The sequence below is a fragment of the Chelonia mydas genome, chromosome 8, assembly GCF_015237465.2.
Source record: "Chelonia mydas isolate rCheMyd1 chromosome 8, rCheMyd1.pri.v2, whole genome shotgun sequence".
In the NCBI taxonomy this organism is placed as follows: domain Eukaryota; kingdom Metazoa; phylum Chordata; order Testudines; family Cheloniidae; genus Chelonia; species Chelonia mydas.
Window position 1 is genome coordinate 51,787,304 of NC_057854.1, and position 17,746 is coordinate 51,805,049.

The 17,746-nt window shown below is 41.5% G+C and overlaps 1 protein-coding gene across 2 annotated transcripts in view; it reads right to left on the minus strand.

The window, feature by feature from the left end:
* ACBD6 (acyl-CoA binding domain containing 6) overlaps window positions 1–17,746 on the minus strand; it is a 140,213-nt gene that overhangs the window by 17,487 nt on the left and 104,980 nt on the right. Inside the window, exon 7 of one of the 2 annotated variants that reach the window (XM_043553034.1) lies at window positions 17,392–17,453. The exons of the other annotated variant lie outside the window; for it this stretch is intronic. Coding sequence (XP_043408969.1) covers window positions 17,394–17,453 — 60 coding nt within the window. The 3' untranslated portion in view covers window positions 17,392–17,393. The remainder of the gene's footprint in view (window positions 1–17,391; window positions 17,454–17,746) is intronic. 2 annotated transcript variants of the gene reach the window in all.

Sequence of the window (17,746 nt, forward strand, 5' to 3'; positions counted from 1 at the left end):
TTGACTCTAGCTGTGGACAAGAATGGTGGGGGAGAGCCTGAAGCCAGTCACCTGCACAGAAATAATCTAGATTATCTAAGTGACATAAAAAAGCACCCATCCTGCAAACTAGCATATGATGCCAATTCAACAGAACAGCACAGAGGAATTAGATATGAAAGGTGTGTGCTCATTTTCCGGCACCACAAGGAATCCCTAAACTAAATGAGAAGATTGACCAGGGGAAGGAAGTTGCCTTGGTGTATTATGACTACTGGTTAAAAAATATACATATACTGTAATACAGATGCTTGTAAGTGCTTACTTTTTGGGAACCACTGTGTTACACTGGAATTGGCCGTTCCACAGTGATCTAACCTGCCTCTAAAAATAAATAAATAAATAAAAAAATTCTCAAAGGTTCACAAAAATCATCAAAGCACACACACACAGAGGCTCCAGTAGTTTCATAGTGTTCAGTGTCTGCAACAGTTGTCACCATAGGAAAATCCAACTACCAGTGAGCAACTTTTTGGATAACAGGATTTTGTTGTGCTCATGAGTAATGTAAGCCCCCCCCCCCCCAAAATCAAGACAAGATGATGTTTAAAGTGCAGATGGGCCAACTGTCTTATCAAGTAAGTGGCACCTACAACTACTGCACATCAATTTAACATAACAGGAGATAGAATTGCATGAGTGTTTGCACCCCATGTTTATCTTGGGGAATTTTTGTAACAATATTTACTGTAAAAAGTACGGCTGTCAAACGATTAAAAAATAATTGCAATTAATCACAAGATTAAAAAAATAGTCACGATAGATCAGTTTTAACTGCACTGTTAAACTATAACAGAATACTAATTTAAATTTATTATAAATATTTTTGATGTTTTTCTACATTTTCAAATATACTGATTTCAATTACAACACAGAATACAAGTGCACAGTATTCACTTTATATAATTATTTTTGATTACAAATATTTGCACTGTAAAAATAAGAAATTGTATTTTTCAATTCACCTCATACAAGTACTGTATTGCATTCTCTCTATCATGAAAGTACAATTTACAAATGTAGAATTATTTTTATTTTTTACATAACTGCACTCAAAAACAAAGTAAAACTTTAGGGCCTACAAGTTGAAGCATACAAGTTACTAAAGGTGCACGTGGGCTGATTCGGGGCACCATAGTAGCTGCAAACCTTTGAAGATGCATAGGGACTTAGGGGGACTGCTGTACACTTTATAAAACACAGTGGCTGAACTTGCTGCTCTCACAAAGCGAGAAGGATGTGGAACCGTAACATAAGCATTTACTGACTTTTCAATCCTCAACCCTAACAGTGTCATCGTACAGTTTTTTTGTATAGAGTTATGTAAACACAATCTTTCTTCAGAGACATGTAGTAGTCTTATTTTTCAGCTATACTGTGGCAAGCTCTAAAACACAGCAGGTGCATTCCATGTGAAGGAGAAGGCACAGTCACTGTCCTGAGGCAAACACTGTCTAAAACCAGTCTCTCTATAGATTCAATTTGTTTAATCTGATCAGAATTAGTAAATAGTTCTCCTAGAAGTATGGGAATGAAAGGTTCTGTACAGATTCTCCCTTTGAATTTCAACACCTATGTTCATACTGCAGTTAGAGATGAGTATGAGCTGCAAAACTTGGAGCTATATCTCCATGAACCCAGACTTTGAAGGAAGAGGAAAGAGGGCATGAGTTCAAATGTGGGGTTTTGACTTGGGCACACCTTTAATTGTTGCATTATTCATATGCATGGATATATAGTATCTGTATATAGGCTCACAAGCGCTCACACAGAATGCAGATGTTCCACTCTTCTTGCTCCCTTTCTAAATAATGGGCACCGCCCACTTCTGAGCGTTACACACACAGCATGAGACATACTTGCCAGCTCTTCCCAGTGAAGCGGGACAAGCTCTTTTTAAATTTTATGTTACAGTATCATTTTCTAAACTCTGTCCCCACAGACAGAGCTTCCCTTTTTCCATTCATTTCTATGGACTCAAAAGTGCATCCATTTATCGATTTCAAATGTTGGCAGGGATTGCACGAGATAAGAGCGTTTCAAGAGCACTGGGGATTGGCTGGTGAAAAGATAAATATTTACACTAAATCTTTAGAAGGTTAGTATATAAAATGGGAGAGAATAAGAAGGGATCTAAATGAGAAATGGGACTTGTGAGCCGCAAGTATAGATCTTTGCAAACACCTGGCACAGAACTACTCAAGCCAGGAAAGTGAAAAATAGAAAGGAAAATATTTTTCCCTACCTTTAAAAAATATTTTACTTTTTATTTATTTCCACATTAGGCTTTAGCGTCCCAACAATTTACTTTCATCTCATATTTTATTTTCTCCCCATGAAATTCCTATCTCCTAAATGGATGAGGCCATGAAACGTATCAGAATTTACATGCAAACATATACCAACAAGCAAAATAAAAAGACACAGACTAATGCAATCAATGTGAACCCCATGAGCTACATTTTCAGCTGGCCTTAACACAACCTTTATTTTTGTGCTCCTTTTTGCACATTGTGCTTCCAAAAGTGGACATGCATCCTGTTAGCACAAGCAAAACCCACATTTGTCCAGTCAAATCTGGTAGCTGAGTGACTATGGATGCAAATGGGGGCATGTAAAAATGGAGGCTGAGGTACCTGAATGTTTGGTACCATGATTTTTATATTCCTCTTAAATGGAATACATGCGTACATTACACACTATACAAAGCAGAAGACTTTCCCCCTTTATTTTGAAACGTATGCTTACAAAAAAAATTCTTAACAAGTGGACACATGCCCATACCACAAAACCACCATGTTACTCAATGGAAAGGCTAAGGGCCTTGGAGACCAATGGAACGATCTCTCACACCTGGAGATGGTCCCCTGATAGGGGTAGAGCAGGAGAAGTTGCCTGGACTATCTCTGTTTTGTGGATGACTGGGGAATTTCTCAGTCTCAAGAGTAGTCAATCCAGCACCTTTTACACCACACTGCTTTGGTACAAGGCTCTTGACTTTATGCAGCATGGTATTCTTCACTTAACAGTGCCTGTAATCCCAAATATTGCTGACTCTAGGACAATGAAGCAGAACTTCAGCTGTGTTTCATCTATTTTTGATTTAACTGAAGCAAAATACACTTGTGACTGCTCAGTTTTACCTGCTGCTTTAGACTGAGTGCTCTGTATTACACTGATTAAGTCAATATTTGTGATGCACTGTATAAATGTTAATGATTATTACTAGATTGCACTGAAGTATGTTGTTGGGAGACTGCATGACTGCTGTCCTCTGGGATTTGCATGATGATAGCCGGGGTATTTTATGAGGCTCTCACACTGAGCGGAAGTGTAATAGTAGAGGCACCAGTGCGGGTAAGGAAGGCCTGGACACAAAGCTGACAGAGCTTGAGTCAAAACTCTGAACTCCCAATCAGTTTGTAACTCACCTCCCAACCAGTTTTTTTGGGCGTAGGTTAAAGATAAACCAGATTAACTAGGGCAGGATCACATATGCCAGGGTGACCAAACTTACTGGCAGCCGCATATGAGCATCTTAAGAAGTTTAAGAGTTAGGGCGCGCCTGCCGGGGCTCAGGGCTTCAGCCCTGTGGTGAAGGGGGTCTTGGGGCCTCAGCCCCACAGGGGCACCTGCTAAAGCCCTGAGCCCCAGCAGGTGCACCCCAGAGGGATGAAGCCCTGAGACACCCCTCCCCACTTGACAGAGAGGCAACATGAGGGGGGGCATGTGGGGTCACCCCCCCCCATTTTTGCCAAGATTTGCTGGCCCCACTTGGTCACATGATACCACAGGGCCTCCTCCTTGCATGGCAGCTGCCAGTGCTGGCAAGCTGGGAGCTGCAGTGGTGGGGAGAGGCAGCAGAAACAGCTGGGAGGTACAGGGAGAGCTGCTGCTTTTGCTGCTGCCCCCTGCAGAGCTAACACAGTAGCACCTTTCTGCAGCTTCCAGCTGTTTGTCACTGCCTCTCCACCCAGAGCTAACCCCTAGGAGCTGCAGGGAGGGGCCTGGGATGTATCTGACTCAAGCTGTTGATGGGGCCTGAACCTTTAAATTGTGTCCCCCACTCTCGGCAGGCACCAGTTGTTTCTGGCAGAAGCCACTAGCCCCACCACCTTATGCAGGGCAAAAGCCTTGAGCTCCCCTGCTCCTGGTTGGGGCGGGGGAAGTGGGGGGAGAGGGAGAGAAAGAGAGAGAGAGAGTGTGTGTGTGTGGGGGGGGGGGTCCACAAGCCGCACTTTAATTGTAAAAGAGGTGAGCCGCAGTTTGGCTACCCCTGACATATGCCATAAGATTGGTTAGCAATCAAATCTTTCAGCTACCTGGTCTCTGGACAGACCAAGAGGGAGCTGCACAGCTAACTTAGACCTGCATAGAGAAGCAGCTAAGTATATTTTTAATGGTGTGGACCCTTACAGCAGAGCTCAGTTCTGAAAAAAAAACTGGATTACCTTTCGTTTGTTTTAAAACTGTAATGTGAGAGAAAGAAACATTGAAACCCTTTAACTGCCAGCCTGAGAGCTGGAGTTCCTTCATTCTGGGGACCACTGTTCTTATATTGTTCTCTTAGCCACATATTGCTGCCAATCTAGGTGGGTTTTTTTTGCATCTAGTTTTCAGAGCAGCTTTGACAGTTCTGAGAGAATACAATGCCCAGTATCCTCCTCTTGCCTCCTCTCGAAACCCCATGGCGTTGATGCATCCAAGCTTCACGGGCCTGAGAAGCTGAAGCCTCCAGGTTATTTATCCCAACCCAATCCCCAGATTTTCAGTCTAGCTGATAAAGTACTTATCATGATACCTGAATTCCCATGTGCCATTTCAGCTGGATATTATTCATCATTACTACTCAACACAAGCTGTTGTGAGGTGTTTCTCCGCATGCCTGAACAGTAACCATGTTCCACCTCAGAGGTGGCTGCATTTATTTGGTGGATGAAGTGATTTTCTGAATTTATACAGTAGTTTGTGAAGCATCTCTGAAGCCTTCTGGGCATGGTTTAACATATCTTCCACTTATAATGCTTGTATTTTCAAACTCATTCGCACTGATTATCCAGAATGCATTTAGGAAAGGGGCAGAATGCGATGATCCTGTAAAGCTGCTTTTTGGTTTAACTGGGAAATTGCTTTCATGAGCATTTTCTGCTTCGTGTTACCTATGGAACCATGTATCATCACAGCTCATGCCATTTCAATGGTCTGCAGGCAAAGCATGTTGGTATGATATAAAAGCCTTGTGTTTCTTTAACCATTCAGAGAAAAAGAATTCTAGACATATTTGGAAAGGCACCAGTGTCAAATAGCTCACCAACAGTCTCACAAGGCTGCAGAAGATGCCAAGCCTGTGCAGAATTGCATGAGGACAATTACTGAGGAATAATATCCAAATTACACTGAGGAAACTAAACAAGCATCTCTCTTGCCTTTGAAGAAATACATTAATGAACAGAAAAGACTCAGATATAACTGCTCAGGGAAATTCCCTCCCCTCACCCATGGTAAAGTTAGTGGCTCCCTATTGCATTCGCCTATTGCTTATCGCTTTAGTATGGATGAGGCAAATACCTGGTTATTTAAGGAGCAGGATAAATGGGCTGAGACAGCTTTCCCCATCCCCAATTCACCAGGGAATGCTGGAGAATTCCACCTGACACTGGGACAGCGTTGTGCTCTTAAACAATCTACCGTCTGATCCGATTGTTCCCCAGTGGGGGAGGCAGGCTGCAGCTCACTCGAGAGTCATTGATTGGATTAACAGCCTAATTCCCAACAGATGAATAGAATACTGATGTCTTGTCAGCCCAAATCATAGAAGGAAAACACAATCTGCTTCTACAGCTTGGAAATTTAACCCTTTGTTTCCCCAGCAGTGTGGGTCTGAATTCAGAGCTCGGCAGTTTCAATTCAAGATCATAGCCATTTGAGTGGAAACATATATTAATATATGGGCATAGTTTGACTAATCATCCACTTGCTACTAGATGGTTCCTTTCTATCTTCCTTAAAACTGGTAGCCTGGAAATATACTTGTATTGAGATCTTGATTTTTCTATTTTACTGTATCCTGGGAAAGGAAATACTAAATGAAGCCAAGAAGTTGGTGAAAACTCATTATCTTCATAGTTATTATTCTAAGGTATACAGATATCACTATGTGTCTTTTAAGAACACAGTTTTATCTGAATGATAGAATCTGGCCAGTGAGAAACATCAGACTGTATATTCTGGGACAGACGCTGATGAAACTGTATTCTCCTTCTTCTTTTTCTCTGTTTGCTCCTGGCCAGGATCAGGATAGGGGAGGAAGGCAGGTCCTGTGGAATATGACTGGGACCCAGGAGACCTGGATTCAATGCCTAGCTCTGCCACAGACTTTCTGCGTGGCCTTGGACAAATCACGCACACTCAGAGTCTCAGTGCACCATCTCTACAATGGAGGTATTAATGCCCTTTTACCTCACAGGGAAGTTGCGAATAGAAATTAGTATTTGCGAAGTGCTCAAATACTACAGCAATGGGGGCCAAGGACCTACACAGAATCTCCAAGAGCAGAATTTACTCATGGAATCCTAAATAAGATTTTTATTTATTTTTTTGCTTGAGGGTCAGCTAGGGACAAGAACAAAAGCCCAATCTCAGGTTTTAAGAAATGCATCCAAAGAGACTTTATTTTTCCAACATTTCTAGAGTAGGAAGAACCACTAAATACTAACGGAAAAGACCCAGATTTTACAAGTGTCCTCTATTTTTCTGTTTAAAAATCAGGCAGACAGACATTTAGGTACTACTAACTGATGTTGAAAAAAGGGGATGCAAATCTGGTGGCCAGGTTGGAATCTATTTAAAAATGTGGTCTGTAGAGTTTGTTTGATCCACTACCCCATGTGAATGGCTTATACAGATATTCTTCCTACCCCGTTTGGCTCTTCTCACCAGAGACTAGCTAGACCACATTTAACTCTGTGAACTGAAAGTTATTATTGTCAATTTGTTTGGGATTATATAGCTCATATTTATAGAGGAATAGGCCACTCCAGTTCACCAATAAAAACCCCCAAACCCCTTACCCTCTTAAAAATAAACTGTCCCAGGTCTAGCTAAGAAACCACACAGGGTAGGCCAGGAAGCTCGATTCCCATCTAATACCCTTCTCTTTCCCTTTGAACAGCACCTGGAGGCAACAGAAGAGCTCTAGATTTCAGTGTTTTACAACATTTACATGTTTTATATGCACACTATCTGTACAGAAGATCTGCAATGAGATGGCAGCAAAAACCTCAGACCTGCCTAAACCATGCCAATAGATCAAATATAAAGGGAGCCACATATTGAGAGAGAGTCCTTCAGAGAGAAATAAGGAGCTCAATGCTTAGAATAAAGGGGATGGGGGGGAGCAACAGTCTTGATTAATGAAAGAGCCTCCTTGCCCAACACTAGAAAGCACTTAATGAATAACAGGACACCAATCAAATGATTCAATTAATGCAGTGTTAATATTAGTGTTTCAAAATCAGTCAGATTATTAGCACTTTTTTATCATTTGAAGCCACGTTGTTTCATTTTTATCCCCAGATGTGAACTATTACAGAATGGCAATACATAAACAAAACAAAACCAACCCAGACCCTGTCTTATAATGCAGTTGCATTATACATTTGTGAAACCAGGTTAAGGATGGGTACTCAGACAGTTGTGCCCTGGAACTAGCAGGCTGCAGGTTTTATAAATACATACAGAAATAATTAAAATCTAAGGGGTTTAGAAGGGTTAATCTCCTTTAAATAATCTCTGCCACAAAGCCTGTAAAGTCACCACTGGCACAGTGCCCACATCGGACCGGCTGTCGGATATCAGGGCAGCATGTGGGGAATGGAGTGGAGAGATTAACTGAAACCATGGCCACGCTGCCCTATCAAACATACACTATTCTCCTCTATATGCCTCCCTCTGCTCACTACCAAGAGGCTGAAAATGGAGTGAAAGCCCAGCCGGACAATATCCAATACCAACTAGCAAGTCAACATACCACTTACTGTAGCTGATTAAAACAGAAGGAGAGGTATATGCTGAAGGGCTGGTATATGTAGCAGCTTAAAGCAGGCTGTAGGGGAGACTGAGCAGGGCACAAGGGAGTACTGCTGTCCCCATTCAGTCCACCTGAGCACTCCCCAACTTTGAAACAAACTCAAGCTCATTTTAGACTTTAGAGGAATTCATCGTTTTGTACAGGCGCTCTCTCCTTCAGGAGAATCAACCACCCAGTCTTGTGCAAATACAAAGGAAATGTTACATTTGTAATAATTAAATTATACTATAATTTAGCATTTTACACCATCTTACATCTTCAAAGCACTTTCTCTTACTTTAAATTTGCCTTTTTAAGACAATTTTGGCAGCCATAAAAAATAAAATGCTGGTTACTGCTGGGTGGGCAGAGAATGATTTTGAACTGGCTGAATGCTAATGAAATGTTGCTGTGTTTGAATCAATGAGTTGGCTTTGGACTCAGGTTCCAACCATATATTGCCTCAGATGGCTGGGCTGAAGAGATAATACAGTTGCAAAATTTCAACTAATCAAGAGCTAAGTAAGAGCCCTGAAGAAATTCAACTTCCTTACATGCTCTTCAAATTAACCATAAGACAGCTTTAGGAGACCATGTTTTGGTGTCACAAATCTTCATCAGTTTGGATAAACTGGAACCCATATAAAACCCACCTGGTTTTGATTTTGTAAAACCAATCTACCCAAATTGGGAAGGCTTGGATAAAACACTTTGGTTTTGTTCTGCAAAACCTCATTAAGCCAGGTTTGGGTTTTGCAAAACCAAGATCAGGGTAAATTGGGGTCCAGGTTCCATTTTATCTGAAATGAAAGTTTGTGGGAGTCTGAATCAAGGTTCTAATTTGGTATCAATCTAAAATTAAAAGATTCCTTTTTAGGAGGACACAGATAATTGAAGGGACCATGTGTAATCTCAAAGTACGAGATGATGGGAGCTGTACTGCACAGATTCCATGTGTACTTTCACTTCAGTATATACTTAGAAACTAGTGCGGTAATCCCTCTTCACAGTTAATCTTTGTTAGGAAAGGACATTCTGATATACCTACATTCTTTTGAGAAAGATGTGTAGGCATAAAGACCCAGGTCTCCCATTTCTGAAGTGACAATGTGCATGTATCTTAGGGCAGAGTTAGGTTGCAATATCCACAGGTTAAGGATGAAGTTTCAGTTTCCACTCTGAATCCTATATAGTTTTGTTGTTTATATGACATCTAAAGGCATTTTAGCAGAAACGGCTTCTCCTGTCGGTGTAGTAATCCATCTTCCCGAGAGGTGGTAGTTAAATCGATGGAAGAATTCTTCCGACAACTTAGCGCTGTCTATACTAGGATTTAGGTAATCTTAACTACACTATTCAGGGGTGTGGATTTTTCACACCCCTGAGCGATGAGGTTAAACCGACCTAATTTTCTAGTTTAGCCCAAGCTTAACACTCGGAGCAGGGTCCACCTGTAGGGATGAGTAGAAAGTTGGGTCATGTGTGCTTCAATCTCCTACCGAGACAACCAACGAGGGAGCCTGTTGTTATATAGACATCTGTCCACTAAGTACAGAACTGAGACCAACTCATTTCACATATGGTAGAGCACTGAATAGAAGCAGATGGTAAGTACTTTCAGTCACCATTGACTAGGGCCACAGTCGAACCAGTGACCTAGAGGTGAAAGGCTCTGTTCTCCCATTACCAATCCCCAGAGCCATGCAGTCCCTCTAAAATAAGTGTTGATACATTAATCTTTTTGACTGATAGAAACAAATACCAACAGCAAATAAAGTGTTCAGTGGGGGGAAGGGGAAACATTTACCAAAATGCTATTTAAAAATGTACAATTAAGAGCACCCTCTGGGTACATTCTAACATAACAGAGATTTCTATCAGATGCAACTTTCTTTTTTTGACACTAGACATACAAATGTTAAGAAGCACTGCTTTATTGTGTTAGTGCAATTGTTCTGATGATAGGTACAGCAGAAATGTAGGTAATGCTGGGGTAAATAATAAACTGTCTGCTGTGCTTCCTTCATAGTCACCTTTCTGAATCAGGTTTTTACTACCAGGGAGATGGTACAGCTCAGATATCTATCTGCTAAGATAGTTCAATAATACACTAACATGTTTATTTGGGCCTGGTGAAGTCTTCCTCCAAGAAAATATGCTGCCATAACTAAGCGTGCTGTGTTGGGTAAATACCTACACATCAGGACACTTTTCAAAACCATCAAGCAGAGGGGTCAGCCTTTTTTTTTTTTTTCCCTAAACTACACAAGCTAATGCTTTAAGAGTGTCTTGATGGAATCAGGGAAATTGGATTGTCCCCCCATTTGCTGGTCTAAAACAAGCCTTTTTTATTTATCCCATTAGAGGAACACAAGAGAAACCTTTTAAATGTCACTAAAATTTTCCCTGCATTGCAAAACCCAGTCAAAAGGGTTTTAATTCTCCCCGATAACTCTTAAGTAATGCAGTATGTCAAGGTTTAATAAATTGTGTAGGGGATGGTTTTTATTCTGTGCTGTTTATATTACTTCACTAGAGGTGGTTTTGCACGCTTAGTCCTCTGTGCATGGAGTTAGGTCCCTGAAGCAGTTAGCGCTGAACCCCACAGGTTCAGCTGTAATGCCTTTCTGCAGAGCTGAAGCACACATGCAAAGTATGGGGCGGTTACCCCTCATTCCAAATATTTCATGCATGAGTTATTCTGCATCTCATTTTAAAAAAATGTGGAAACTCAGCGACGTTGACCTATCTCCCCTGATTTTGGTATGTGTTTTTGGATTTCTTTCAGAAAGAGGCATAGCGTAGTTGAAAGAGGGCTCCCTCCCCACAAACCAGAGTGCTGAGGCAGCAATGGAAAAGGTTTTCTGGCATCCTCTTGGCAGGATGCTATTGCATACAGTGGTATGAGGCTCCAAGTTTCACAGGAGTATTTGAAAGATGACAAAAGCTAGCTTAATATTTAGATAGGATAGTCTGGGGATTTAAAATGTTAGGGTGTGTACGAATGTTGTGCACAAGCACATGAAGTACTGATAGCATGATTCAAGACAGATGTAGTGCATGAGTTTATATGAAGATTTTCCCCTTCTCAGAGAACTAGCCTAGACCTCTCCCGAGCAGACACTGACAGCACTGCTGAAACACCCAACTGTTTGTGTCCATGCACAAGTGGTCACTAGTAACTAAGATGAGACCATCCACATTGTTTTCATTTGTGACAATCAAAATTTTGATTCCAGGCTGGTTCACAAAAGGTGAGTAGTTAGTGCATTTGTCAATTGCACCACTTAGCCCTCTTATCTCTTATGGACCAACTGCTCTCCCAGGAACATACATTAAAGATAGAAACAGAGTGATCTTTTCATTGGAGGCTGGGCCTGGCTAAATTTAACGCTGCTTTCTGTGGATGCTGTGAGCTTTAAAGCCAAAGCTATTTCTTCTATCCATTTCAAAATGATGCTGCACTGTTAGCCATACTGCAAGCAGTGCACCTGAAGATTACTTCTCTTCCCAAAGCAATTCCAACTATTTATTTTAACTACTATTAACACAGGCCATTATTCAGGCCCTGTTAGTATGATCAACCACTCTCTCTAGAAACCAACATCAGCAATAGACCTTCAAAGTCGAGCAATGAAGTCTAGAGTCCTCAATCAGTTAGTCCTGTTTTTGTTTGGTTTTTTTGTGGTGTGTGTGTTGTGAGCTTTTGCTTGTTTTGAAAGAAGGAACATGATAAGTTACGTAAGGAAAGGGAAAAACAATAAAAGTAGGGTGGTTAAGAAAATGATATTATCGTGAAAAAAGATTGGCATTGGCAGACCTGCTGCTCCCGGCATGACACATCAATACATTTCCCAGTAGCACTTGGAAGTCTAGTAATCCTCTGTCTCCCACATACACCCAACCAGGGCAGCTTGGAGGGGTAAGTACAGCTCTTGACACCATTTACTACGCAGATCACTTCTGTGGCAAGGAGGGACCCACAGTACACAAAGCACTGTTTCACTACAGACAGGAGTGAAACCACAAACAGTAGCTGCCATTTTGAACTGTTCACTTCAGTAAGGCTCAACCCCTCTGCCCTCGGGCCCCCAACCAGAGGTCAGAGCCTGACTTGTGCTCCAGTCCCCCACCCATCGACAGCTGGCAATGAGCACTACTACACAGGAGAGAGGAGTAGACTTTCAACTAGTCAGAGAAAAACGCATTCACGAGACAAAGATATTGCCTCCTAATCCTCCCTTTAGGGTTTCTTAATCTATTTTACAAAATGTCAAAATTCACCATGAAAACAGGAAAAAAAGGTGTGTGTGGGGGGGAGAGGAAATCAGAACGAATGGTTACTGGACCAAGGGCTGTGTTAAAAGGATCAGGAGGTGGTAGTGTTGGGAGGGGGGGGGAGTGAAGGGGATAAAGTAGTGGTTCTAATCAAATCAGTTTAAAAAGCTGCAGCCTCTCAGCGCCTCTCAGCGTTAACCTTGCCAATCAGAGAGCGAGCAGGAGCATGCCTGTGCACATTAAACTGGGAGTGTGTCCTTGAACCCACAGCACACTTCATCCTCCCACAAGCAACCCATGAAGGCTGCGTAATGAGCACCCTCAGAAAAAGCCTTGAATTCCATTAGGAGTTCTCCTTAGGAACAAGCCATCCTCCAGTGGCAGCTCGCACGGCAAAGGCAGCTCATACCCTTTACTGTTATTAGAGGGGAGCTCATGGGATTAAGATGGCAATAGCTTGGAAAATTAAAAAATACAAAAAAACCCACTGACAAATGACAACTCCAGCAGCTGTGAGTTGCATTACCAACTTGTGTTAACGGTTAACAGCATGGCAGTCACTTTACAATAAATATTCACTAGGAATTACATGGATAATCTAAAGGGATTATCTTGATGTTTTAGCAGTTCAACAAATTGAGCATAACATGGCTGACACAGGTGTTTGCATTATTTTGACCAAAATCAGCCCCTTTCCAATGACCACAATCAGATTCAATTGCGGAAATGCGTGTCCAGTTCTAATCAAGCCTTCTAAATTTCTCCAGATTCTCAGCTATGGTGGGGGAAAAGCGCATTAGTGCTCTTCGAAACCATCACAATTCCACTTTCAGTGACAGGGCAAAAATGTTTTTTTACTGAAAAGCACATTTAGAAGAGCCAACCACTAGGCAACCAATACAACGTGCAGCACAACACAAGTCCTTGTGATGAAAATGCTTGTAACAGACTGTCTAATGCACTATTGGGGAAGGATGATCTTGTAGTTAAAGGCATAGCACGGGGAGAAAGTGATCTGGGTTTCATTCTTAGCTTTGCCACAAACAGTGTGAGCACTTGAATAAGTCAGTCCCTCAGTTTCCCCATCTGTAAATCACGGATAACAACACCCACCCTCCTCACAGGAGTCTTGCAAGTTTAACTCACTAGGTTTCCAAAGCCAATGGTTGACACCCGTGGATGGAACATGTTGTCAAGCTGCAAAGTATTATCATCACAATCTAAAACACACAATGATCTAGCCTGCAGTATGGCAGCAGTGCTCTGAACTGCTATGTCGGAGATTGAACTTTAGAAACAACACAAGGGACTATGGGTTCCTGAGCAGTAGTGCCTAGCTATCTGGGGAAGGTGCCTTACTCTGTTTACCAATTGGCCTATATAGCTTGCTTCTGTGGCACTTGCTAGTGACCCATCTGCAAAACTACAATGGGGAGAGCAAGATTTAGAGGAGACGGTGCGTTCCATCCCTCTGATTTAAGTTCAGCAGCTATCAATATGGCAAGTCAGGAGTGCAGACAGGTAGTGAAGAAAATTGCGCAGAAGAGTCAGAATGAAGAGATCAGAACAGTTAATTTTCAAACACTACATTACAGCTCTTAATATATAATGTATGTCCTAACAACATGAAAATCTCTTAGATGCCCCAAAAGTATTGTTGTGAAAGGCTTGAAACTATATCTATTTCCAACTATCATAACATCAGACACAGTGAGCAGCTTTGGTAAAACATGCTGAATCTATTCCTTAAAACACAGCAGCACTAAGAGAAGAGAAGAACGATAAATGCTTTAAAAAACCATCTGTTTCTATTTCCTTGCAAACACCAATAATAAATCAGGACCCAATTATCCCAGGAGAAAAACTGACATGGATTGGCGAGGCTGCAAGAAGAGGGGCATGATTATGCTGCCTGTAAATGCAGGGATATGCCACAGCAGTGGTTCTTTTAATCAAATCAGGCCTTTGGAGCTCTTTGTGGTGGTTCACAATGTGAAAAGTTTTGAGAACCAAACTACAGGGAGACTAGGAAGCTGGGAGGGAAGGCATGATCCATGAAAGGATCAATATTTTAAAAGGTCACTCTGAACAAGGGAGGGAAGGAGATTGGATTTGTGACTTTTTTGCCTTCTTCATGATGTTCAAATAAAACATGAAAGTTTTCTCCTTTTTTAAGATTGAAATATCAGTAATGTCAAGTCAGGTTAGCCCCATTGCACTGAAAGTCTCCTTTGTAAGACTTAGCGATACCAAAAGGAGGGCACTGTCTGCCATCAACTGAAGGGATTAGGGGGCTGAATTTTTAACAGAATAGGTTTTCTTCCAACTGTTTGTCTGGCATTTAAGTTAAATAAGTGTTAACAAAACCAAAAAATAAACCCAAAGTTTTATATAACCTAAATAAAAACCATTTCTCGAAACCAGCACTTTCTTGACGTGTGGTTTCATAAACCACTTCACATCTGCCAGAAAAAAAAAAGACCAGATAATACCTGAATATCTACTTTAAAAGATGAAGCAAAACACCTGCTCCCCCTTTCTTTTTTTAAATGTTCATGCTCTCTTCAGAAATAAACAACACAAAAAATCACAAGTCCAATATTTTCCTCACTGACTTCAATGGAACTCCATCAGCAGAGAATTTGGCCTATAGTCTGCAGAATAAAACAGCTGGAGGATCACTGAAAACATCACTTTGGCCTTCACTGAGTTCAGCTCTAAGAAGAAAGATCATGGCAACAAAAGTGACATGGCAGTCATTTTCACTTCCTGTCCTACACTGTTGGGTAGTGCTGCTGAGAGCTGCTGAACAGCTATCACAGAACTTCAGTAGTGTATAATTTCTGTCCGTATAGCCTGATCGAGCAAATCCCTTCTCATGCATCTTTTTCTTTTAGCCTTGGTCCCATCTATATGAGGCTGGCCAAATCCCTACTCATTCACGAGTTGCAATAAGACAACTCACATGACTGACGGTTGCAGCATGAGTTGGGCAATCCCGCATAACCCCAGCCCAACCCCAGATGTACAGTACCTTCCCTCTTAACTTGTGTAAATTTGATTTTAAACATTAACTTTAATAAAAATTTTAAATCTAAAGGGCTGTGCTGAGGAAAGGCTCTATAGCAAAGCAAGATAATATTGGACTCGATAATGCAAGGTGCTGATGTCCCATGACTTCAGATGCACCTTGCAGGATTGATCCCATTAAATGCAAACATTTACTCACAGGGAACAGTTGTTGTATAGGTTAACAGGTAGCATCATTTCCTTTGCCTTTCATGTTACCAAAGGAGCTCAGTTCGAATGGGGAAATATGTCGAAGAACTGACAAGATGTTGTCTCCACCTTCCACTGACAGCATATAGTCCCCATTTATCAGAGTGGTATGAAGCCTCAGAGTCTGGGAATTCCACACTAAGCTTGGATGACCAGGTAGCATCAGTTTCCACCTCCAGCTTGCTAGGAAACTTTATCCCTTCCCTCCTGGACAAGGCACTGACCACAGCAATCAATGCATTTGTCACTTCCAGGCTGGATTACTGTAATTCACTGCATCTGAAGCTGAATGTGACGATGATGCACCGGCGCCAGCTGGCACAGAATGTGGCTGCCTGCCTTCTTCATGGCTGAGGCCACTGTGAGTACATCAGACAAGTGCTCAAGTCCCTCCACTGGCTCTCAATCAGTTTCTGATATCAATTTAAGGTCTCAGTTCTAATTTTCAAAGCAATTAATGAAAAAGCCTTTCCACCATAAGGGACACAATTTGAACACCTTTTTTATTCTCCAACCCCCATCTCCTCCATCCCGCTGCCCAAAAAAACACCCTACCCCAAGCAGAGTTCTGACCCCATAAAGGGAGAAGTGCCAGAGGCACCATGGAATCCACTAGGGACTTCACTACTGCTACCTATTTTAAAGGGAAGGCGCCAGATTCCATGGTGATGGGCAGCAGGATAAAACTCTGAAACAGATAGTTAGTTTCATTTGGTGTTTTTCACACATTGAGTGCTCAAGAGAAAATACCCTTCTCTGTTAAGAGGAACAGTGCTACAGAGCTACGACACATATTCATTTCTAAAAGGGGGTTTTAATCATGCAACGTCCTCTGTGGTAGCACAGAATTTAATCTTATTGCTGCCTGTAGGCAATGGGGAGCATGTTAAGTGGAAAAGTTGTATTAAAGAGCTTTTTACTGGAGTGTGGTATAGGCAGTTCTTTGATAAACCCCTCCAAAAACAATCTTTCCTTTTCTGTCCACCTCTGGCCCACAAGTCTCAGAAAAGAACCTATCAATTTGTGTAGCAGATATGCAGATGTACCTTCAATGTCCTGTGCAAGGCTCAAGGACATTTATTAATGTTATTTAGCACTTATATATAGCAGTGCTTTACAACTATTGATTTAGTAATCCTTGGATATAGGTATGTATTATTCCCATGTTAGATACAGAAACTGAGGCAGAAAGGTTAAGTGATTTACCCGAGGTTATACAGAGAGCAAATCACACAGCTGTGATTAGAACTCAGGAGACTGAATTCCCAATCCTATGCCCAGACCCTATAGGAGAACATGCGGGTTTTTTTCTATGCAAGTCAGTGAGGTTTTCAAACTTTTCCACCCTGGGACCGCTCACCAATCTAGCAATGATCTCCTCTTCTCATTTAGCAATACGGGAAGGGCAAAGTGGTCAAGACCCCTAGATTCAGTACCCAGGTTGTAAAATTACTCTCCAGGGCGTAAGTCATATTCACAAGAACTATGTCCAATATGTTCTATCATATCTTTCGAATATTCTCCTTCATTTGCCCTTTTCCTTTTTATTTCTTGTCCACTGTTAGACACTAACTGTAATAATATTGAGAATCCCCATGAGATTGTCCTACAAGATAGGTTTAACTGAATGTATAGGCATTTAGAGCTCAGAAGAAATGCTTTATTCTAACTTGTGGTACAGTTATTTTTTTAGAAGCTACAACATAACACAAATAAAGTTATCTCACTATTAACTCTCTCTGAGTGGAGTCATGTCCAGGTGCAGAGCTGCTGCCTGCACAGGATATGCCTATGCAAGCAAACAAAAAACATTACATGGTGCCAAAAATACAACCATAGCATATCACCTTCAACACAGGGAGGTAAGTAGCCCAAAACCAGACTATCCAGCCTAAATTATTTCAAACACTGTAAAGCACTAATGAATCAAGAGACCTCTCCCAAGCACAAGTTCATTAATACATTGAGTCCACTAATATATTCTAGCTTCCTGCATTAACCAAACATTCAGTGGACTCCTGTGAGAGCTTGATCCATTTTCAGAGTCCAATAAAGTCGAACTGCCTGAATTTTCTCTTTTTT